Source organism: Strix uralensis, chromosome 35 (assembly GCF_047716275.1).
Source record: "Strix uralensis isolate ZFMK-TIS-50842 chromosome 35, bStrUra1, whole genome shotgun sequence".
Lineage (NCBI taxonomy): Eukaryota > Metazoa > Chordata > Aves > Strigiformes > Strigidae > Strix > Strix uralensis.
In genome coordinates, this window is record NC_134006.1 from 1,340,850 (window position 1) to 1,363,895 (window position 23,046).

At 66.5% G+C, this 23,046-nt stretch overlaps 2 protein-coding genes across 2 annotated transcripts; both read left to right on the plus strand.

Moving 5' to 3' along the window:
- The first annotated feature begins 3,548 nt into the window (after positions 1–3,548).
- Positions 3,549–8,825, plus strand: LOC141936898 (histone H3-like centromeric protein A). The gene is given in 6 exon segments (XM_074854256.1): positions 3,549–3,584; positions 3,586–3,643; positions 5,786–5,877; positions 7,574–7,651; positions 8,559–8,604; positions 8,607–8,825. Coding segments are annotated over 6 exon segments (396 nt in total). The 3' UTR covers positions 8,693–8,825.
- Positions 8,826–9,681: 856 nt separating this feature from the next.
- On the plus strand, positions 9,682–22,379 carry LOC141936866 (steroid 21-hydroxylase-like). Its single transcript, XM_074854207.1, has 10 exons — positions 9,682–9,877; positions 10,976–11,088; positions 11,685–11,837; positions 13,283–13,378; positions 14,407–14,514; positions 15,418–15,504; positions 15,595–15,780; positions 18,303–18,472; positions 20,909–21,012; positions 22,135–22,379. Exons 1-10 carry the CDS (start codon positions 9,682–9,684, stop codon positions 22,377–22,379), a joined length of 1,458 nt encoding a protein of 485 aa, XP_074710308.1.
- The last annotated feature ends 667 nt before the right edge of the window (positions 22,380–23,046 follow it).

A 23,046-nucleotide genomic window follows, 5' to 3' on the forward strand; every position in this document is an offset into this window, starting at 1 on the left:
TCATACTGGGAGTGACTGGGATCATACTGGGAGTGACTGGAACCATGCTGGGATCATACTGGGATCATACTGGGAGTGACTGGGATCATACTGGGAGTGACTGGGACCATGCTGGGATCATACTGGGATCATACCGGGAGTGACTGGGATCATACTGGGAGTGACTGGGATCATACTGGGAGTGACTGGGACCACGCTGGGAGTGACTGGGATCATACTGGGAGTGACTGGGACCATGCTGGGATCATACTGGGATCATACCGGGAGTGACTGGGATCATACTGGGAGTGACTGGGACCATGCTGGGAGACTGGGATCATACTGGGAGTGACTGGGATCATACTGGGAGTTACTGGGATCATACTGGGAGTGACTGGGACCATGCTGGGAGTGACTGGGATCATACTGGGAGTGACTGGGATCTTACTGGGAGTTACTGGGACCATAGTGGGAGTAACTGGAACCATGCTGGGAGTTACTGGGATCATACTGGGAGTTACTGGGATCATACTGGGATCATACTGGGAGTGACTGGGACCACGCTGATAGCAACTGGGACTATGCTGGGGGCAACTGGGATCATGGTGGGGGGCACTGGGAGTGACTGGGACCGTGCTGGGGGTGACTGGGAGTGACCTGGGTCATACTGGGAGCAACTGGGAACACACTGAGGGTGACTGGGAGTGACTGGGATCACACTGAGGGCAACTGGGATATGCTGGGAGCAACTGGGACTAGTCTGTGGGCAACTGGGATCAGACTGGGACTGACTGGGATCATACTGGGAGTGACTGGGAGAGACTGGGATCATGCTGGGCACACACTGGGAGCAACTGGGATCATGCTGGGAGTGACTGGGAGAGACTGGGATCATGCTGGGGGCATACTGGGAGCAACTGGGATCATGCTGGAAGCAACTGGGATCCTCCTAGGAGCAAGTGGGACTGTGTTGGGGGGCAACTGGGACCATGGTGGGGGAAACTGGGAGTGACTGGGACCATGCTGGGGGATACTGGGATCATACTGGGATCATACTGGGAGTGACTGGGACCATGCCGAGAGCAACTGGGACCACACTGGGGGCAACTGGGATCATGGTGGGGGCACTGGGAGTGACTGGGACCATGCTGGGAGCAACTGGGACCATACTGGGGGTGACTGGGAGTGACTGGGATCACTCTGGGGGCAACTGGGATATGCTGGGAGCAACTGGGACTAGTCTGTGGGCAACTGGGATCAGACTGGGAGAGACTGGGATCATGCTGGGCACACACTGGGAGCAACTGGGATCATGCTGGGGGCAACTGGGAGCAACTGGGAACAAGTAGTACCACACTGGAAGTGACTGGGACCATACTGGGAGGAACTGGGGCTGTACTGGGGGCAACTGGGAGTGACTGGGGGTGACTGGGACCTTACTGGGAGCAACTGGGACCACACTGAGGGTAAACGGGAGTGACTGGGATCCCGCTGGGGGCAACTGGGCTATACTGGGAGCAACTGGAACTACTCTGTGAGCAACTGGGATCATAGTGGGAGTGACTGGGATCATACTGGGAGTGACTGGGATCACATCGGACATAACTGGAACCGTGCTGGGGGCAACTGGGAATGTGCTGGGGGTGCACTGGGAGCAACTGGGATCAGAGTGGGAGGAACTGGGAGCAACGAGGACACAGAGGGGACAACTGGGGGCACTGGTGGCCATACTGGGAGAGACTGGGATCATACTGGGGTCATACTGGGCCATACTGGGATCATACTGGGAGTTCCTGGGATCATACTGGGGTCATACTGGGCCATACTGGGATCATACTGGGATCATACTGGGTCATACTGGGATCATACTGGGAGTGACTGCGACCATGCTGAGAGCAACTGGGAGCACGCTGGGGGCAACTGGGAGTGACTGGGGATGAATGGGACCATGCTGGGGGAGACTGGGATCATACTGGGATCATACTGGGATCATACTGGGGTCAAAGTGGGAGTTACTGGGATCATACTGGGAGTGACTGGGATCACATCGGATGCAACTGGAACCATGCTGAGGGTCAACTGGAAGCAACTGGGATCAGTGTGGGATGAACTGGGAGCGACTGGGAGTGACTGGAGCCATGCTGGGAGCAAAGGAACCATGTTGGGGGGCAACTGGGAGCTACTGGGAGAGTGCTGGGGGTGCACTGGGAGCGACTGGGAACACAGTGGGAGGAACTGGGAGTGATGGGGATGACACTGGGGGCAACTGGGGGCACCTGAGACCATGCTGGGATCATACTGGGATCATACTGGGAGTGACTGGGATCTTACTGGGAGTGACTGGGATCATACTGGGAGTGACTGGGACCATGCTGGGAGTGACTGGGATCATACTGGGAGTTACTGGGATCATACTGGGAGTGACTGGGACCATGCTGGGATCATACTGGGATCATACTGGGAGTGACTGGGATCATACTGGGAGTTACTGGGATCATACTGGGAGTGACTGGGACCATGCTGGGAGTGACTGGGATCATACTGGGATCATACTGGGAGTGACTGGGATCATACTGGGAGTGACTGGGACCATGCTGGGAGTGACTGGGATCATACTGGGAGTGACTGGGATCTTACTGGGAGCAACTGGGACCATGCTGGGAGTGACTGGGATCATACTGGGAGTGACTGGGATCATACTGGGATCATACTGGGAGTGACTGGGATCATACTGGGAGTGACTGGGACCATGCTGGGAGTTACTGGGATCATACTGGGATCATACTGGGAGTGACTGGGATCATACTGGGAGTGACTGGGATCATACTGGGATCATACTGGGAGTGACTGGGATCATACTGGGAGTGACTGGGACCATGCTGGGAGTTACTGGGATCATACTGGGAGTGACTGGGATCATACTGGGATCATACTGGGAGTGACTGGGACCATGCTGGGAGTTACTGGGATCATACTGGGAGTTAATGGGATCATACTGGGATCATACTGGGAGTGACTGGGATCATACTGGGAGTGACTGGGATCTTACTGGGAGTGACTGGGACCATGCTGGGAGTGACTGGGATCATACTGGGAGTGACTGGGATCACACTGGGATCATACTGGGAGTGACTGGGACCATGCTGGGAGTGACTGGGATCATACTGGGAGTTACTGGGATCATACTGGGATCATACTGGGCGTTACTGGGATCATACTGGGAGCGACTCCCGTCCTCTCCGTCCCGGCGCGGCCTCCGCGGTACCATCGAGTCGCGGCCTCCGGAGGCGCAGAGCGGCCGGGCGGGCTCCTATTGGTCGGGCTGCGGGAGCGGAAGTGACGTCAGCGACGCGCGGCGCGGCGGCCGGTTTGAATTGCTGCGGGCGGCGGCGGCAGGTCGGGGGGTCCGCGGGGCGGGGGGGGGGGGGGGGGAATGACGTCACGTATCAGGGACCACGGAGGGGGGCGGGTGACGTCAGAGGGTCCGGGGGCGGGGGGGGCGCTCAGGGCGCCTGGTCCCCGCTCCCCCCCTGACGCCGGGTCCCCCCCAGGCTCCCCCGAGCCGCGCCATGCCCCGGCCCAAGGCCGCCACCCCCCGGCGCCGCCCTGGGCTCCGGCCCCCCCCCGGCCCCGCCCGCGCCCCCACGGACCCCGCGGCGCCGCCGTGAGTGCGGGGGGGGTGGGGGGGGGGTTATGGGACATCACCCGATGGAACCCGCCCTATGGACCCTCCCTGACCCCCCCGGACCCCTATAGACCCCCTGGACCCTATAGACTCCTCCTGCACCCTATGGACCCTCCCTGACCCCACCCCCCCCAGCCCTATAGACCCTCCTGCACCCTATGGACCCTCCCTCACCCTGCCCTGGACCCTATAGACCCCCCTGGACCGTATGGACCCTCCCTGACGACCCTATGGACCCGCCCTGACCCCCCTGGACCCTATAGACCCCCCGGACCCTATGGAACCTCTCTGACCCCTCCAGACCCTATAGACCCCCCTGGACCGTATGGACCCTCCCTGACGACCCTATGGACCCGCCCTGACCCCCCTGGACCCTATAGACCCCCCGGACCCTATGGAACCTCTCTGACCCCTCCAGACCCTATAGACCCCCCTGGACCGTATGGACCCTCCCTGACCCCCCCTGGACCCTATAGACTCCTCCTGGACACTCTGGACTCTCCCTGACACCCCCTTGGACCCTATACACCCCCCCCCAGACCCTATACATCCTTCCTAGACCCTCCCTGGATCCTATAGATCCTTCTCTGTTCCCCCCCTCCTGGATCCTATAGATCACTCCCCACCTCCAGACCCTATAGGTCCCCCCAGCCCCTGTAGATCCCTTCCTTCCCCCCCCCCCCGGCCCTATAGATCCAAACCCTGCTCCCCACCCCCCACTCCTAGAGATCCCATTGGACCCTATAGATCCCTCCTACACCTTGTGGACTACACCCTATAGATCCCTCCTACACCCTATGGATCCCTCCCTACCACCCAGCAGCCTATAGGTCCCTCCCAGACCCTATGGGTCCCTCCCTTTCCCCCCTGGATCCTATAGGCCCCCTATAGACCCTATAGATTTCTCCTTCCCCTTGACCCTGCTGATCCCCCCAGATCCTATAGGTCCCTCCCTTCCCCCCCTGGACCCTGTAGATCCTCCCCCCCCACACCTTCTAGTTCCCTCCCTTTACCCAAACCCAGCCCCTATAGATTCCCCCGGGCCCCACAGATCCCACCACCCCCTCCAGGCCCTATAGATCCCTCCCTCCCCCAAACCTGGCCCCTATAAACCCCCTCAGTCCCTATAGCTCCCCCTTCTCCCCTTCCCCAGCCCCTATAGATCCCCCTGAGCCCTATAGATCCCTCCCCAGCCCCAATAGATCCCCCGAGCCCTATAGATCCCTCCCCAGCCCCTATAGATCCCCCTGAGCCCTATAGATCCCTCCCCAGCCCCTATAGATCCCCCTGAGCCCTATAGATCCCCCTGAGCCCTATAGATCCCCCTGAGCCCTATAGATCCCCCCCAAGCCCTATAGATCCCCCCCGCCCCTATAGATCCCTCCCCAGCCCCTATAGATCCCCCTGAGCCCTATAGATCCCTCCCCAGCCCCTATAGATCCCCATGAGCCCTATAGATCCCCCCCAGCCCCTATAGATCCCCCCCAGCCCTATAGATCCCCCCCAGCCCCTATAGATCCCCCCCGCCCCTATAGATCCCCCCCAGCCCCTATAGATCCCCCCCAGCCCTATAGATTCCCCCCAGCCCTATAGATCCCCCCCAAGCCCTATAGATCCCCCCCAGCCCCTATAGATCCCCCCCAGCCCCTATAGATCCCCCCCAGCCCTATAGATCCCTCCCCAAGCCCTATAGATCCCCCCCAGCCCCTATAGATCCCCCCCAGCCCCTATAGATCCCCCCAAGCCCTATAGATCCCCCCCAAGCCCTATAGATCCCCCCCAGCCCCTATAGATCCCCCCCAGCCCTATAGATCCCCCCCAGCCCCTATAGATCCCCCCCAGCCCCTATAGATCCCCCCAGCCCCTATAGATCCCCCCCAGCCCCTATAGATCCCTCCCCAAGCCCTATAGATCCCTCCCCAAGCCCTATAGATCCCCCCCAGCCCTATAGATCCCCCCCAGCCCCTATAGATCCCCCCTTCTCCCCTCCCCCAGCCCTGTGCCCCGGGTCCCCCCTGTCCCCCTTGTCCCCACGTGTCCCCCCCCTTCCCCGGTGCCACCAGCCCCCGACACTGTCCCTGTCCCCCCCCAATGTCCCCGTGTCCCCCCGTGTCCCCCCAGGGCTCCGCCCGGGCCAGCGGGTGCTCCAGGAGATCCGCAAGTACCAGAGCAGCACCCGCCTGCTGCTGCGCGCCGCGCCCTTCGCCCGCCTGGTGAGCACCCCCCCCCCGGGCACCCCAATAACCCCCCCGGCACCCCAATAACCCCCCGGGGCACCCCCAAACCCCCTGGCACCCCAATAACCCCCCCGGCACCCCAGTGACCCCCCCCAACACCCCCGAGGGCACCCCAACACCCCCCCGGCACCCCAATAACCCCCCTGGCACCCCAATAACCCCCCCGGGGCACCCCAATAACCCCCCTGGCACCCCAATAACCCCCCCGGCACCCCCAAACCCCCCCGGGGCACCCCCAAACCCCCCCGGCACCCCAATAACCCCCCCCGGGGGCACCTCCAACCCCCCCTGGCACCCCAACAACCCCCCCAGGGGCACCCCCCAACCCCCCTGGCACCCCCAAACCCCCCCAGCACCTCCAACCCCCCCTGGCACCCCAACAACCCCCCAACACTTCCCAGGGGCACCTGAAACACCCCCCAGCAGCCCAACACCCCCGGGGGCACCCCAACACCCCTCCCCAGCACCCCAACACCCCCCCCCCCCCCCCCGGGGGCACCCCCAAACACCCCAAAACCTCCCAGAGCACCCCAACAATACCCCCAACACCACAACAAGACCCCAACAACCCCCCAGGGGCACCCCAACACCCCAACAACTCCCCTGGGGACACCCCTAAACCCCCCAGGGCCACCCAAAACCCCCGGGGGCACCCCTACAATTCCCCGGGGGTACCCCAAAACACCCCAGCACCCCAACAACCCCCCAAAACCCCCTGGGGCACCCAACACCCCCCAGGGGCACCCCAACACCTCCCCTGGGGGCACCCCAACACCCTCTCCGCCACCCCAACATACCCCCAGGGGCACCCCAACCCCCCCAGCATCCCGACATGCACCAGGGGCACCCCCAAACCCACTTGGCACCTCCAACACCCCCCTGGCACCCCAAAACCACCCTGGCACCCCCTCACCCCCCCCCCAGGGCACCCCCAAACCCCCCCCAACCCCACCGCGGCACCCCAAACCCTGCCAGGGCCCCCCAAAACCACCCCAGGACCCCCAAACCCCCTTAGACTCCCCCTGGGACCCCCAAGGCCCCCCCCAGCACCATAAACCCCCCCCAGGGCACCCCAAAACCCCCCGGGACCCCCAAATCTGTCCCCCCCCATCCCCAGCGCTGTCACAGCCCCCCAGTGTCCTTGTCTGTGTCCCCCCCCCCCCCCCATGACGTGGGTCCCCTCCCCCTGGCCTTGTCCCCTCCCCCCATGACGCGGTGGCCTTGTCCCCCCCCCCCAGTGTCCTTGGGGTGCCCCCCCCGTCCTTGGGGTGCCCCTCCCGGTGTCCTTGGGGTGCCCCCCCCCCCCCCCCAACGGTGCCTCCCAGGACATCGTGTCCCCTGTGCCCCTCCCTGTCCCCACGTCCCGGGGTGTCCCCAGGGGGGTCCCCATTCCCCGGGGGGGGTCCCCCACATCCCTGGTGTCCCCAGGGTGACATTTGGGGTGTCCCCAAGGTGGGGGGGGGTGTTCCCCATCCCTGGGGGGGGGTCCCCCACATCCCTGGTGCCCCTCACTCTGGGTGGGGGGGGGGGGTGGTATCACTCCGGGGTTGCCCTGTCCCCGTTCCTGGGCGTCCTGTCCCCAGGGTACCCCCTGCACCCCTGGGGTGCCCCCCCACCCCCCCCACCCCGGGGTGCCCCCCCCCCCCCAGGGTGTCATCCTGCCCCCCCCCAGGTGCGGGAGATCTGCAGCGTCTACACGCGGGGGCTGGATTATTACTGGCAGCGCATGGCCCTGCTGGCCCTGCAGGAGGTGCGGGGGGGCTATGGGTGCTGGGGGGGGGGCTGTGGGTGCTGGGAAGGGGGTCTGAGGGGGGCCTATGGGTGCTGGGGGGTGTCCTATAGGTGCTGAGGGGGGGACGTGTGTGCTGGGATGTGGGTCTTGGGGGTTCCTGTGGGTGCTGGGAGGGTCTGAGAGGGTCCTGTGGGTGCTGGGGGGGTCCTATGGGTGCTGGGGGGGGTCCTATGGGTGCTGAGGGGTGTCCTATGGGTGCTGGGATGTGGGTCTTGGGGGGTCCTGTGGGTGCTGGGAGGGTCTGAGAGGGTCCTTGGGTGCTGCAGGGGTCCTATGGGTGCTGGGGGGGGTCCTATGGGTGCTGGGAAGGGGGTCTGGGAGGGACCTATGGGTGCTGAGGGGTGTCCTATGGGTGCTGGGAAGGGGGTCTGAGGGGGGCCTATGGGTGCTGGGGGGTGTCCTATGGGTGCGGGGGGGGTCCTATGGGTGCTGGGAGGGTCTGGGGGGGTTCTATGGGTGCTGGGGAGGGGGTTTGGGGGGTGCCGTGGGGTGCTGGGGAGGTCTTCAAGGTGCTGGGGGGGGCTGAGGGGGGTCCTATGGGTGCTGGGAGGGCAACTATGGGTGCTGGCGGGGGGGGGGGGGGCATGGGTGCTGGGGGGGGTCTGAGAGGGTCCCATGGGTGCTGGGGGGGGCTGGGGGAGGGCTGAGAGGGCTCTGTGGGTGCTGGGAGGGTCCCATGGGTGCGGGGGGGGGTGGTGCCGGGTGCCCCCTCAAAGGTCCCCCTTTGGGGTGCAGGAGGTTTGGGTGCCCCCAGTCCCCCTGGGCTGAGTTCGGCTCCCCGGGATGCCTCTGGGGGGGGGCGGGGGTGTCTCCCAAGGGTGGGGGGTTACCGGATTTGGGGGTGCCCCCCCCTTTCGGGGCGCAGGCGGCAGAGGCCTTCCTGGTGCGGCTGCTGGAGGACGCGTCGCTCTGCTCCTGCACGCCCGGCGCGTCACCCTCTACCCCCGCGACCTGCAGCTGGCCCGGCGCCTGCGGGGGCTCGAGGGGGGCGTGGCCTGAGGGGGGGGGCCCCCCCAAACCGGGGGGGGACACACGGACCCCCCCAAGTCACACCACCCCCCCCCCAGGAACCCCAAAATCCCCCCCGGGCTCGTTCTTCCTGAGACACCCCCCAGCGCTCCCACCCTATTGGGGTGTGTCCCTCTGTTGGGGACCCCCCCTTATTGGGGACCCCCCCCTCTATTGGGGACCCCCCCTCTATTGGGGACCCCCCCAACCTAATGGGGACCCCCCCTGGACACCCCAATGCTTGAGGACCCCCCCCCAATGGGGACCCCCCAAAATCCCCCGCAAGGTCCCTTCACCAGAGACACCCCCCAGGGCTCCCCCACCCTTTTGGGGGGTGTGTGTGTCCCTCTATTGGGGACCCCCCCCCTATTGGGGACCCCCCCAACCTAATGGGGACCCCCCCCAGATGCCCCCAACCCTTGAGGACCCCCCCACCCTAGTGGGGACCCCCCCAAAATCCCCCCCAAAGTTCCTTTTCCAGTGACACCCCCCAAAGTTTCCCCACCCCAGTGGGGGGCGTGTCCCCCTCTATTGGGGACCCCCCAACTTATTGGGGACCCCCCCCACCCTTCAGGACCCCCCAACCCTAATGGGGACCCCCCCGGGATCCCCCCCCAGGGATCCCTTTCCTTGAGATAACCCCCATATTGGGGGACCCCCCCCTCCGAGGACCCCCCCCCCCCCCCTGCAGCCCCCCAATAAATGTGTGTTAACCGCCCCCCCCGGGTGGTGCTGCCGATTTGGGGGGGCCCGGGGGGGGAGTTTGGGGTGCGGGGGGGGTCTGAGGGGGGGTTTGGGGTGCGGGGGGGGGTCTGAGGGGGTTTGGGGGTGCGGGGGGGGGGTTGGGGGCGCTGACGTCGCGAAGGGGCGGGGCTGTGGGCGGGGCTTCTCGAGGGCGGGGCTCGGGGGGGCGGAGCTCCGGGCGCCCCCCAATATAGGGGCTCCCCTGGGGGCTCCCCCCCCCCCCCCCCCCCCGGGCCATGGCGGCCGCGCTGCTGCCGGTGCTACTGGTGGTACTGGTGGTACTGGGGGTACTGGGGGTACTGGGGGTCCGGGGGGTCCTGGGGGGGCGGGGGGGGGCGGGGCTGCACCTGCTGCACCCCCGGGGGTCGCTGCACCTCGCGCGCCTCGCGCGGCGCCACGGGCCCGTCCTGCGCCTGCGGCTGGGGGGGCGCGGTGAGTGCGGGGGGGACCCCAAAGTCACCCCCCCTGCACCCCCAAACCTGCCCCCGGGCCCCCCCCTTGACCCTCCCTCCCCCCTCCCCCCTTGGGGACCCCAAAACCCCCCCGGACCCCCCAAATTACCCCTTGGGGACCCCCAAAACCTGATCCCCCCCCCCATCCCCTTGACCCTCTGACCCCCCCCTTGGGGACCCCAAAATTCCCCCGAACCCCCAAACCTGCCCGCGGGACCCCAAAACCCTCCCCCCGCCCCCCTCCCCTTGACCCTCTCTCCTCCCCCCACCTTAGGGACCCCAAAATCCCCCCGAACCCCAAAATTACCCCTTGGGGACCCCAAGACCCTTCCCCTGCCCCCCATCCCCTTGACCCCCCCCTCCCTCCCACCTTGGGGACCCCAAAATCCCCCCGAACACCCAAACGTGCCCGCGGGACCCCAAAACCTTCCCCCCGCCCCCCTCCCCTTGACCGTCCCTCCCCCCTCCCCCCTTGGGGACCCCAAAATCCTCCCCGAACCCCCAAATTACCCCTCGGGGACCCCAAAACCTGAGCCCTCCCATCCCCTTGACCCTCTTTCTCCCCCCCCTTGGGGACCCCAAAATCCCCCCCGAACCCCCAAACCTGCCCCCCGCCCCCCTCCTCTTGACCCTCCCTCCCCCCTCCCCCCTTGGAGACCCCAAAATCCCCCCGAACCCCCAAATTACCCCTTGGGGACCCCAAAGCTCACACCCCTCCCACCTTGGGCCCCCCCGAACCCCCCAAATTATCCCGTGGGGACCCCAAAACCTGAGCCCCCGCCCTTTGGGACCCTCCTTCCCCTGCCCCCCCCCCCGGCACCCCCAAACCTGACACCCTCCCCTCCGCCCCCTTGGGGACCCCCAAATCCTTCCGAACCCCCAAACCTGCCCCTTGGGGACCCCAAACTTGACCCCCCCCCCCGAACCCCCAAAATCACCCCTTGGGGACCCCACTCCGCACCCCCAACCCTCCCCCCTCCCGTTTTGGGGGGTCCCTCTGCCTTTTGCCCTTCCCCCGCTCTTTTGGGCCCCCCCCGCCAGTTTTGGGGTCCCCCCCAGCCCCCCCACTTTCTCTCAGACGTGCTGGTGCTGAGCTCGGTGGGGACCATCCGCGAGGCGCTGGCCCGGCACTGGGGGGACTGGCTGGGGCGCCCCCCAAGTTACCTGGGTATGGGGGGGCTGGGGGGGGGGGTCCCTATGGGGTTGGGGGGGCTATGGGGTGGAGGTGGGGGGGTCGAGGGGTTATGGGGGGGCCCTATGGGGCTGAGGGGGGCCTATTGGGTGCGGGGGGGTCTGTGGGGCTGTGGGGGGGTCGAGGGGGTATAGAGGGGCCCTATAGGGTGGGGGGCTCCCTATGGGCCTGAAGGGGGGTATGGGGGGTCCCTATGGGGCTGAGGGGGGGAGGTATGGGGGGGCCCTATGCGGCGGGGGGGGGGGGGGCTATGGGGTCGGGGGCGTCGAGGGGGTATGGGGGGCCCTATGGGGTGCGGGGTCCCTGTGGGGCTGAGGGGGGATATGGGGGGGCCCTATGCGACGGTTGGGGGGGTCGAGGGGGTATGGGGGGACCCTATGGAGTCCCTGTGGGGCTGAGGGGGGGGCTATGGGGTGTGGGGGGGTCGAGGGGGTATTGGGGGTCCCCATGGGGGTGGGGGGGGCCCCTATGGGGCGGGGAGGTTACAGGGCGGAGGGGGACGATGGGGTGAGGCGGGTCCCTGGGGGGTGACGTGGGTGCTGGGGGTGCCCCTGACCCGGGGTGTCCCCCCCCCCCCCCCCCCCCCCCCCCTCAGGGGGCGCTGGTGTCGCGGGGGGGCCGGGACCTGGCGCTGGGGACCGAGTGTCCGGGCTGGCGGCGGCAGCGCGCGGTGACGCGGGGGGCGCTGGCGCGGGCCGGGGGGCGGCTGCGGCACCTCCTGCAGCGGCAGGGGGGGGCCCTCTGCGCGGTGAGCGCCCCCGAACCCCCCCGTGCCCCAAACCCCGACCCTGCGCCCCGGACCCCCCCGCGCCCCCCAAACCCCGACCCTGCGCCCCGGACCCCCCCCCCCGCGCCCCAAACCCCGACCCTGCGCCCCCGAACACCCCCGCGCCCCAAAATCACCCCTAAACCCACCCTGTGCCCCCAAACCCCGACCCTGCACCCCCAAATCCCCAGCCCTGCACCCCCAAATCACCCCCAAACCCCTCTGCACCCCCAAATCACCCCAAACCCCCCCGCACCCCCAAATCACCCCTAAACCCCTCCTGCACCCCCAAACCCCAAGCCTGCACCCCCAAACCCTGACCCTTCACCCCAAAACCCCCCAATCCTGCACCCAACCCCCCCCTGCGCCCCCAAATCACCCCAAACCCCCCCCGTGCCCCAAACCCCCGGCCCTGCGCCCCCAAACCTCCTTCTGCACCCCCAAACCCCGACCCTGCACCCCCAACCCCCCCCTGCGTCCCCAAACCCTGCACCCCTTAATCCTGCACCCCAAACTCCCCTGCACCCCAACACTCCCTTTCACCCCCTAATCCTGCACCCCCAAATCTCCCCTGCACCCTGAAACCTCTGCACCCCCAAACCCCGAACCCCACATCCCCTGCACCCCTAAACCAGCCCCCTGCACCCCAAACCCCCCACACCCTCAAACCTGCCTCTCCAACCCCCCTGCACCCCAAAATCACCCCCCTGCACCCCCCACCTTCCCCCGCACCCCAGAACCCCCCCGGCACCCCCTGACCCTCTCCCCTGCACCCCAAAGCACACCCCTGCACCCCAACACACCCCCTGCGCCCCAAAGCCCTGTACCCCAAAACCACCTGCACCCCAAAATATCGGAGGGTCCCCTCAGAGCACCCCAAAACCCCTGCACCCCAAAATCACCCTTAGAACCCCTCAAAACCCTCTTAGGGCCCCCCAAAACCCCCTTAAGGAACCCCAAAATCCCCTCAGGGCCCCCCCAAAACCCCACCCCAACCCCCTAGATCATCCCAATACCCCCTCGGGACCCCCAAAACCTTCTGAGGGCCCCCTAACACCCCCCTGGTGCACCCCAAAACCCCCTTAAGGACCCCAAAACCCCCTTGTGTCCCCCCAAACACCCCTTAGGGACCCCCAAAACCCCCTTAAGGGACCCCAGTACCCCCTTGGGGACCCCAAAACCCCCCTTAGGTCCCCTCTATATCCCCTAGAACACCCCAAAACCCCCTTGGGGTCCCTCAATACCCTCCCTAGGACCCCACAACCCCCCTCTATACCCCTAGGACACCCCAAAACCCCCTTAGGCCCCCCCTATATCCCCTAGAACACCCCAAAAAACCCTTAAGGGACCCCATACACCCTTGGGGTCCCCCAATACCCTCCTGGGGACCCCAAATCCCCCTCCTGACCCCCCCCTTGCCCCCCTAGGAGCTGCGTTCCTACGGGGGGGCCCCCCTGGACCCCTTTGAGGTTTTCACCTTCTACACCTGCGGCACCATCGGCCACCTCCTTTTTGGGGACCTGGTAGGGGACCCAGGCGTGGGGGGGGGGGGACCCCAGGAGTTTGGGGGGGCCCAGGGGTGCAGGAAGGGGACCCAGGTGTCTGGGGGGGGGGACACACACCCAGGAGTTTGGGGGGGAGCCAGGGGTGTGGGGGGACCCAGGGGTGGGGTGGGGGGGGACACCCAGGAGTTTGGGGGGGGACCCTGGAGTTTGGGGGACACTCAGGAGTTTGGGGGGGCCCAGGGGTGCAGGAAGGGGACCGAGGTGTCTGGGGGGGACACACCCAGGAATTTGGGGAGGACCCAAGAGTCTGGGGGGGAGCCAGGGGTGTGGGGAGCCCAGGGGTGGGGTGGGGGGGACACCCAGGAGTTTGGGGGGGGCCCAGGGATGTGGGAAGGGGACCCAGGCATCCATGGGGGGACAACCCAGGAGTTTGGGGGGGACCCTGAAGTTTGGGGGAATCCAGGGGTGCAGGAAGGGGACCCGGGCATCCAGTGGAGGGGACCCAGGAGTTTGGGGGGGACCCAGGTGTGTGGGAAGGGGACCCAGATGTCTGGGGGGGGGAACACCCAGGAGTTTGGGGGGGACCCAGGTGTCCAGGGGGGACACCGAGGAGTTTAGGGGGGACCCAGGGGTGCAGGAAGGGGACTCAGACGTCCGGGGGGGGGGGACACCGAGGAGTTTGGGGGGACCCTGGAGTTTGGGGGGGACCCGGGGGGGGTGACCCGGAAGTTTGGGGGACACTCAGGAGTTTGGGGGGGACCCAGGGGTGCAGGAAGGGGACTCAGATGTCCAGGGGTGGGACACCCAGGAATTTAGGGGGGACCCTGGAGTTTGGGGGGGACCCGGGGGGGTGACCCAGGAGTCTGGGGGACACTCAGGAGTTTGGGGGGGACCCAGGGGTGCAGGAAGGGGACCGAGGTGTCTGGGGGACACACACACACCCGGGAATTTGGGGGAACCCAGGGGCGCAGGGATGTATCTTTTGGGGGGGTCAGTTGGGGTCCTGGGGGGGCCCAGAGGGAACGCAGGTATCGGGGTGCCCCCAGTTGTCCCCCGAAGCCGAGGTCCGGGCCTTCACCCGCTGCGTGATGGAGCTGCTGGAGGTGTGGGGCAGGGCCAGCGTCCGGGCCCTCGACCTGCTGCCAGCGCTGCGCGTGAGCGGGGGGCGGCCCTATGGGGGCTATATGGTCCGGGGGGGGGGGGGCTATAGGGGTCTGGGGGGGGGGGATATATGGGGCTGGGGGTGAGGGTGTGGGGCTGGGGGGGGGGTTATAGGGGATATACGGGGCTGGGGGGAGGGTTTCTGGGATCTCTGTGGGCCTTGGAGGGGTCTATGTGGGGTGGGGAGGGGCTATATATGGTCCTAGGGGGGGCTATATGGGTCTGGGGGATGATATATGGGGCTGGGGGTGAGCATGTGGGGCTGGGACAGGGGGTTATAGGGGCTATATGGGGCTGGGGGGAGGGTTTCTGGGATCTCTGTGGGCCTTGGAGGGGTCTATGTGGGGTGGGGAGGGGCTATATGGGGCTTGGGGGTGGGGTATGTGGGGCAGGGGGGCATGTTATAGGGTCTATATGGGGCTGGGGAGGGGCTATATGGCCCCGGGGGGGGGCTATATGGGGCTGGGGGTGAGGGTGTGGGGCTGGGGGAGGGGGTTAGAGGGTCTATATGGGGCTGGGGAGGGGCTATATGGGGCTGGGGAGGATGTATAAGGTGGGGGGTCTGGGGGTACAGGGTATCTATGGCAAGGGGGGGTCTATAGGGGGTTGGGGGGGGGGGTCTATGGGGCTGGGAGGGCAGTTATGGGGCTGGGATGATCTACTGGGGGGGGAGTACAGGGTCTATATGGCCCGGGGGGGGTGTGTATGGTCTATATGGGGCTGGGGGAGTCTATAGGACTGTGGGGAGGGTCTATAGGGTCTGTACATCCCAGCGGGGTGGGGGGGGCAGGTTTAGGGTCTCTATGGGGCTGAGGGGGGTTCCGGGGTGTCTCTGGAGGAGGGGGGGGGTGTCTATAGGGCCCGGGGGGGTCCCCTATGGCCCCCATACGTCCCAGGTGCTGCCCAACCCGGGGCTGCGGCAGCTGCTGCGCCTGGTCGAGCGCCGCGACGCCTTCGTGGAGACCCAGGTCCGGCGGCACGAGGTGGGGGGGGACGTGGGACACGGGGAGGGGGGGGGGACACACGGGGGGGACAATGACGCGATGACACGTGTGTGTGTGTGTGTCCCCCAGGAGGGTCCCTCCCCCCCCGGCGACACGGTGCTGGGGGCGCTGCAGGGCCGGGACCCCCGTGTGCGGGGGGGTCCCCTGAGCCCCCCCCGGCTCCACATGGCCCTGGTCGACCTCTTCATCGGGGGCACCGAGACCACGGCGGCGGCGCTGGCCTGGGCCGTGGCCTTCCTGCTGCACCGCCCCGAGGTGCCACACACGTGTCACCCACGGGTCCCCACGCGGGTCCCCGAGGCCCCTCGTATGTCCCTGGGGGGTCCCCACCCGTGTCCTACGTGTCCCCCGCATCCCCCTCCCCATGGCCATCGTCATCCCCTTGCATCGCCCCGAGGTGCCACATGCGTGTCACCGCCATGGCCACGTCCCCACCCATGTCCCCAAGGCCCCATGGGTGTCCCTGGGGGGTCCCGTGTCCCCACCCGTGTCCTACGTGTCCCCCGTGTCCCCCTCCCCATGGCCATCGTCATCCCCTTGCACCGCCCCAAGGTGCCACACGTGTGTCACCGCCGTGGCCACATCCCCACGCGGGTCCCCAAGGCCCCATGGGTGTCCCTGGGGGGTCCCATGTCCCCACCCGTGTCCTACGTGTCCCCTGTGTCCCCCTCTCCATGGCCATTGTCATGCCCTTGCTCCACCCCAAGGTGCCACATGTGTGTCACCTCCATGTCCATGTCCCCACAGGTGTCCCCAAGGCCCCATGGGTGTCCCTGAGGGGTCCCATGTCCCTACCTGTGTCCTACGTGTCCCCCGTGTCCCCCTCCCCATGGCCATCATCATCCCCTTGCATCGCCCCGAGGTGCCACACGCATGTCACCGCCGTGGCCACGTCCCCACCCATGTCCCCAAGGCCCCACATATGTCCCTGGGGGGTCCCGTGTCCCCACCCGTGTCTTACATGTCCCCCGTGTCCCCCTCCCCGTGGCCATTATCATCCCCTTGCACCACCCCGAGGTGCCACACATGTGTCATCGCTGTGTCCCCACACATGTCCCCAAGGCCCCTCATATGTCCCTGGAGGGTCCCGTGTCCCCACCCGTGTCCTACATGTCCCCCATGTCCCCCTCCCCATGGCCATCACTGTCCCCTTGCACCGCCCCAAGGTGCCACATGCATGTCACCGCCATGGCTGTGTCCCCACACGTGTCCCCAAGGCCCTACATACGTCCCTGGGGGGGTCCTACGTGTCCCCCATGTCCCCCTCCCTGTGTCCATCTCTGTCCCCTTGCTCCACCCCGAGGTGCCACACGCGTGTCATATCCATGTCCATGTCCCCACACTTGTCCCCAGGGGGGTCTCCTGTCCCATGAATGTCCCCAGGGGGTCCCATGTCCCCACCCGTGTCCTACGTGTTCCCCATGTCCCCCTTCCTGTGGCCATCGCCGTCCCCTTGCTCCACCCCAAGGTGCCACACGCATGTCACTGCTGTGTCCCCACGCGGGTCCCCAAGTCCCCACACACATCCCTGGGGGGTCCCGTGTCCCCACCTGTGTCCTACATGTCCCCTGTGTCCCCCTCCCCATGCCCATCGCTGTCCCCTTGCTCCACCCCAAGGTGCCACATGCATGTCACCGCCATGTCCATGTCCCCACATGGGTCCCCAAGGCCCCATGGGTGTCCCTGGGGGGTCCCATGTCCCCACCTGTGTCCTACGTGTCCCCCATGTCCCCCTCCCCATGGCCATTGTCATCCACTTGCTCCGCCCCGAGGTGCCACACGCGTGTCACTGCCATGGCTGTGTCCCCACACGTGTCCCCAAGGCCCCTCATATGTCCCTGGGGGGTCCCATGTCCCCACCTGTGTCCTATGTGTCCCCCATGTCCCCCTCCCCGTGTCCATCACTGTCCCCTTGCCCTGTCCTGAGGTGCCACACACATGTCACTGCCATGTCCGTGTCCCCACGTGTCCCCCAGGTCCCCACACATGTCCCTGGGTGATCTCATGTCCCCGGGGGGTCTCGTGTCCCCACCCGTGTCCTACGTGTCCCCCGTGTCCCCCTCCCCACTCCCATCGCTGTCCCCTTGCTCCACCCCGAGGTGCCACATGTGTGTCACCGCCATGTCCGTGTCCCCACACGTGTCCCCAAGGCCCTACATATGTCCCTGGGGGGGGTCCCATGTCCCCACCCGTGTCCTACATGTCCCCCGTGTCCCCCACCCCCTGCCTGTGGCCATCACTGTCCCCTTGCTCCACCCCAAGGTGCCACACGCATGTCACTGCCATGTCCACACCTCCACGTGTGTCCCCAAGTCCCCACGTATGTTCCTGGGGGGTCCCGTGTCCCCACCCGTGTCCTACGTGTCCCCTGTGTCCCCCTCCCCGTGTCCATCACTGTCCCCTTGCCCTGCCCCGAGGTGCCACATGCATGTCACTGCCATGTCCATGTCCCCACGTGTCCCCCAGGTCCCCACACATGTCCCTGGGTGATCTCATGTCCCCGGGGGGTCTCGTGTCCCCACCCGTGTCCTACATGTCCCCCGTGTCCCCCTCCCCGTGCCCATCGCTGTCCCCTTGCTCCACCCCGAGGTGCCACCCGCGTGTCACATCCGTGTCCCCACGCATCTCCTTGGTCCCCTTTACGCCCCCCCCCGTTGTCACCAGGTGTCCCCCGGGGTAGAACCCACCCCCCGTCCCGATGCCCCGTGACACACTTGTCACCCCCCCCCGGAGGCGGTGACATGCGTGTGACACGTGTGTGCCCCGCGTGTCCCCAGCTGCAGGAGCGGCTGCGGGCGGAGCTGTGGCGGGAGCTGGGCCCCACTGGGACCCCCCAGGCGGGGGACACGGGGCGCCTGCCCCTCCTCCACGCCACCGTCACCGAGACCCTGCGCCTCCGGCCCCCCGCCCCCCTGGCCCTGCCCCACTGCGCCCGCCGCCACACCAGGTACGCCCAGTACGGACCAGTATGGACCGGTGAGCGTGTAGGAACCACTAGAGACCAGTAGGAACCACTGGGCGTCCCCAGTATGTCCCAGTTGACCCCAATAGACCCACAGAGGGCCTGGTAGGCCCCAGCGGACCCCAGTAGGTCCCAGTAGAGCCCAGTATGTCCCAGTAGACCCAAGGTAGCTCCAGCAGAGCCCAGTAGGTACCATCAGTCCCCAGCACATCCCAGTAAGCCCCAGTGTATCCCATCAGAAGATGCCAGCAGAACCCAGTACATCCCAGTAGACCCCAATAGACCCAAGTAGGACCCCGTAGGCCCCAGCAGACCCCAGTATGTCCCAGTAGGTCCCCTTAGATCCCAGCAGTTCCCAGTAAGTCCCAGCAGACCCCAGTAGAGCCCAGAAGGTACCAGTAGGCCCCAGTAAGCCCCAGTATACCCCAGCAGGCCCCAGAAGATGCCAGGAGAACCCAGTACATCCCAGTAGGGCCTCAGTAGGCCCCAGTAGACCCCCTAAGATCCCAGTAGGTCCCAGTGGGTCCCCATAGGCACCAGCAGAGCCCAGTAGACCACAGTAGGTCCAGCAGGCCTCAGTAGATCCCAGCACATCCCAGTAGGCCCCAGTATACCCCAGCAGGCCTCAGAAGATGCCAGCAGAACCCAGTACATCCCAGTAGGCCCCAGTAGACCCCAATAGATCCAAGTAGGACCCCGTAGGCCCCAGCAGACCCCAGTAGATCCCAGTATGTCCCAGTGGGTCCCCATAGATGCCAACAGAGCCCAGTACACCCCAGCAGATCCCAGTAGGTCCAGTAGACCCCAGTAGCCCCCGCAGAGCCCAGTAGGTACCAGCAGGCCTCAGTAGATCCCAGTAGGGCCCAGTAAGCCCCAGCAGACCCCAGAAGATGCCAGCAGAACCCAGTACATCCCAGTAGGCCCCAATAGATCCCCCAGGATCCCAGTAGGCCCCAGTACATCCCAGCAGGCCCAAGTAGGGCCCTGTTGGCCCCAGCGGACTCCAGTAGGTCCCAGTAGAGCTCAGTATGTCCCAATAGGCCCCAGTAGACCCCAATAGGCCCAGTTAGGACCCCGTAGGCCCCAGCAGATGGGAGTAGATCCCAGTAGATCCCAGTAGGTCCCCATAGACCTCAGCAGAGCCCAACAGACCCCAGCAGTTCTGCCCCAGTAGCCCCAGCAGAGCCCAGTAGGTACCAGCAGGCCCCAGTACGTCCCAGTAGGCCCCAGAAGATGGCAGCAGAACCCAGTACATCCCAGTAGGCTCCAGTAGACCCCAACAGACCCAAGTAGGACCCTGTAGGCCCCAGCAGACCCCAGTAGGTCCCAGTAGATCCCACTATGTCCCAGCATGTCCTTATAGACCCCAGCAGTTCCCAGGCCCAGCAGAGCCCAGTAGGTACCAGTAAGACCCAGTATACGCCAGCAGAACCCAGTACATCCCAGTAGGGCCTCAGTAGGCCCCAAAATACCCCCTAAGATTCCAGTAGGCCCCAGTAGATCCCAGCAGGCCCAAGTAGCGCCCCATAGTCCCCAGCAGACCTCAGTAGGTCCCAGTAGAACCCAGTATGTCCCAGTAGACCCCAATAGACCCAAGGAAGGACCCGTAAGCCCCAGTGGACACCAGTAGGTACCAGTAGATCCCTGTATGTCCACATAGACCCCAGCAGAGCCCAGTAGGTCCCAGCAGGCCCAGTAGACCCCTGTAGCCCCAGTAGAGCCCAGTAGGTACCAGCAGGCCCCAGTACATCCCAGTAAGCCCCAGTATATCCCAGTAGACCCCCTAAGATCCCAGTAGGCCCCAGCAGGTCTCAGTAGGGCCCAGTAGACTTCCAGTAGGTCCCAGTAGGCTCAAGGAGGTCCCAGTAGGTCCCAGCAGGCCCCAGTAGACACCAGTAGACTCAGTAGATTCCAGCAGGTCACAGCGTGTCCCAGTAGATCCCAGTAGCCCCCAGCAGGTCCCAGTATGGCCCCAGTAGAGCCCCAGCAGGTCCCAGCAGGGCCCAGCAGGTCCCAGTATGGTTCCAGCAGACACCAACAGACCTCCAGTAGATCCCAGTAGGCCCCAGCAGGTCCCAGTATGGCCCCAGTAGACACCAACAGACCTCCAGTAGATCCCAGTAGGCCCCAGCAGGTCCCAGTATGGCCCCAGTAGACACCAACAGACCTCCAGTAGATCCCAGTAAGCCCCAGCAGGTCCCAGTATGGCCCCAGTAGACACCAACAGACCTCCAGTAGATCCCAGTAAGCCCCAGCAGGTCCCAGTATGGCCCCAGTAGACACCAACAGACCTCCAGTAGATCCCAGTAGGCCCCAGCAGGTCCCAGTATGGCCCCAGCAGACACCAATAGATCCCAAGTAGATTCCACGAGGCCCCAGCAGGTCCCAGTACATCCCAGTATCCCCCCTGTCCCCTCCCAGTATCGGGGGCGTCCCAGTGCCAGCCGGCTCCATCCTGCTCCCCAACCTCCTGGCTGCCCAGCAGGACCCCGAAATCTGGCACCACCCCGAGGCCTTCCTGCCCGGTATGCCCCGAGACGGGGACCCCGAAACCACAGGGGGGGGCCCCCAGACCCCAGGGACCCCTGAACCCCCGGGTGGGCACCCCCGACTCTGGGGACCCTGAACCCCCCAGCTGGGTCCCCCTTGGCCACCTGCGTCCCCTGAACCCCTTGGGGTGGGTCCTCCCCAACAACTGGGGCCCCCCCCAGACATGTGGGACCCCCCTCAATTCCTGGGGCCCCTGAACCCCCTGGGCTGGGGCCCCCCTGAGCCCTGGGTGTCCCCCCTGACCCCTGGGTGTCCCCCGTGGACACTGGGGACCCCCGCACCCCCCAGGTGGGTGTCACCTCCCCCAATACCAGGGTCCTCTGAATCCCCCCCAACAACTGGGGTCCCCCCCCAGATGCTTGGGCCCCCCCTCAATACCTGGGTCCCCTGAACCCCCTGGGGTGCATCCCCCCTGACCCCTGGGTGTCCCCCTCCACCCCTGGGTGTCCCCCCCGACCCCTTGGTGTCCCCCTCGACCACTGGGTGTCCCCTTTGGCCCCTGGGTGTCCCCCCCAACCCCTGAGTGTCCCCCCCGACCCCTTGGTGTCCCCCTCGACCCCTGGGTGTCCCCCCCACCCCCTGTGTGTCCCCCTCCACCCCTTGGTGTCCCCCCCAACCCCTTGGTGTCCCCCCCAACCCCTGGGTGTCCCCCTCGACCCCTGGGTGTCCCCCTCGACCCCTTGGTGTCCCCCCCTGACCCCTGGGTGTCCCCCCTGACCCCTTGGTGTCCCCCCTGACCCCTGGGTGTCCCCCCCTGACCCCTGGGTGTCCCCCTCCACCCCTGGGTGTCCCCCCTGACCCCTTGGTGTCCCCCCCGAACCCTGGGTGTCCCCCTCGACCCCTGGGTGTCCCCCCCGACCCCTGCGTGTCCCCCTCCACTCCTGGGTGTCCCCCCTGACCCCTTGGTGTCCCCCCCGACCCCTGGGTGTCTCCCCCGACCCCTGGGTGTCCCCCCTGACCCCTGGGTGTCCCCCTCCACCCCTTGGTGTCCCCCCCTGACCTCTGGGTGTCTCCCCCGACCCCTGGGTGTCCCCCTCCACCCCTGGGTGTCCCCCCCGGACACTGGGGTCCCCTGACCCCCCCCTTCTCCCCCCCAGAGCGGTTCCTGGAGCCGGGGGCCCCCTGGCGCGCGCTGGCGCCGTTCGGCTGCGGGGCCCGATCCTGCCTGGGGGAGGGGCTGGCACGGGCCGAGCTTTTCGTCTTCCTGGGCCGGATCCTGCGGGAATTTCGCCTGGAGCCGCCGCGCCCGGGGCTGCTGCCCGGCCTGGGGGTGACGGCGGGGACCGTCCTGCGCTGCCCCCCCTTCCGCGTGCGCCTGGTGCCCTGCCAGCCCCCTGCCTGACCCCTGCCTGACCCCTGCCTGACCCCTGCCTGACCTGCCTGACCCCTGCCTGACCCCTGCCTGACCCCTGCGTGCCTGGGGCTGCCTGTACTCCTGCCTGTACTCCTGTCTGACCCCTGCCTGACCCTGCGTGACCCCTGCCTGCACCCCTGCCTGTTCCCCCATCTGCACCCCTGCCCGCCTGGAGCTGCCTGTACCCCTGCCTGCTGCCTGCACCCTGGACTGCTCCCCTGTCTGTACTCCTGCCTGCACCCCTGCCTGCCTGGAGTTATCCACTGCCTGCACCCCTGGAACTGCCTGCACCCCTGGAGCTCCCTGTACCTCTGCCTGCACCCCTGCCTGCACCCCTGCCTCCACCCCTGGAAGCTGCCTATACCCCTGCCTGCACCCCTGTCTGTCTGGAGCTATCTGCTGCCTGTACCCGTGCCTGTACCCCTGCCTGCACCCCTGGAGCTGCCTATGCCCCTGCCTGTGCCCCTGCCTGTACCCTGGAGCTGCCTGTGCCCCTGCCTGTACCCCTGGAGCTGCCTGCACCCCTGCCTGTCCCCCTGCCTGCCTGTCCCCACCACACGCCGGGGTCGCGCCTGAGTGCCCCCGGCCGCCCGGGTTCAGCAGGGGAGGGGGGTTACAGGCAGTTTTTATTCCCCGCCCCCCCCCTATAAAATCT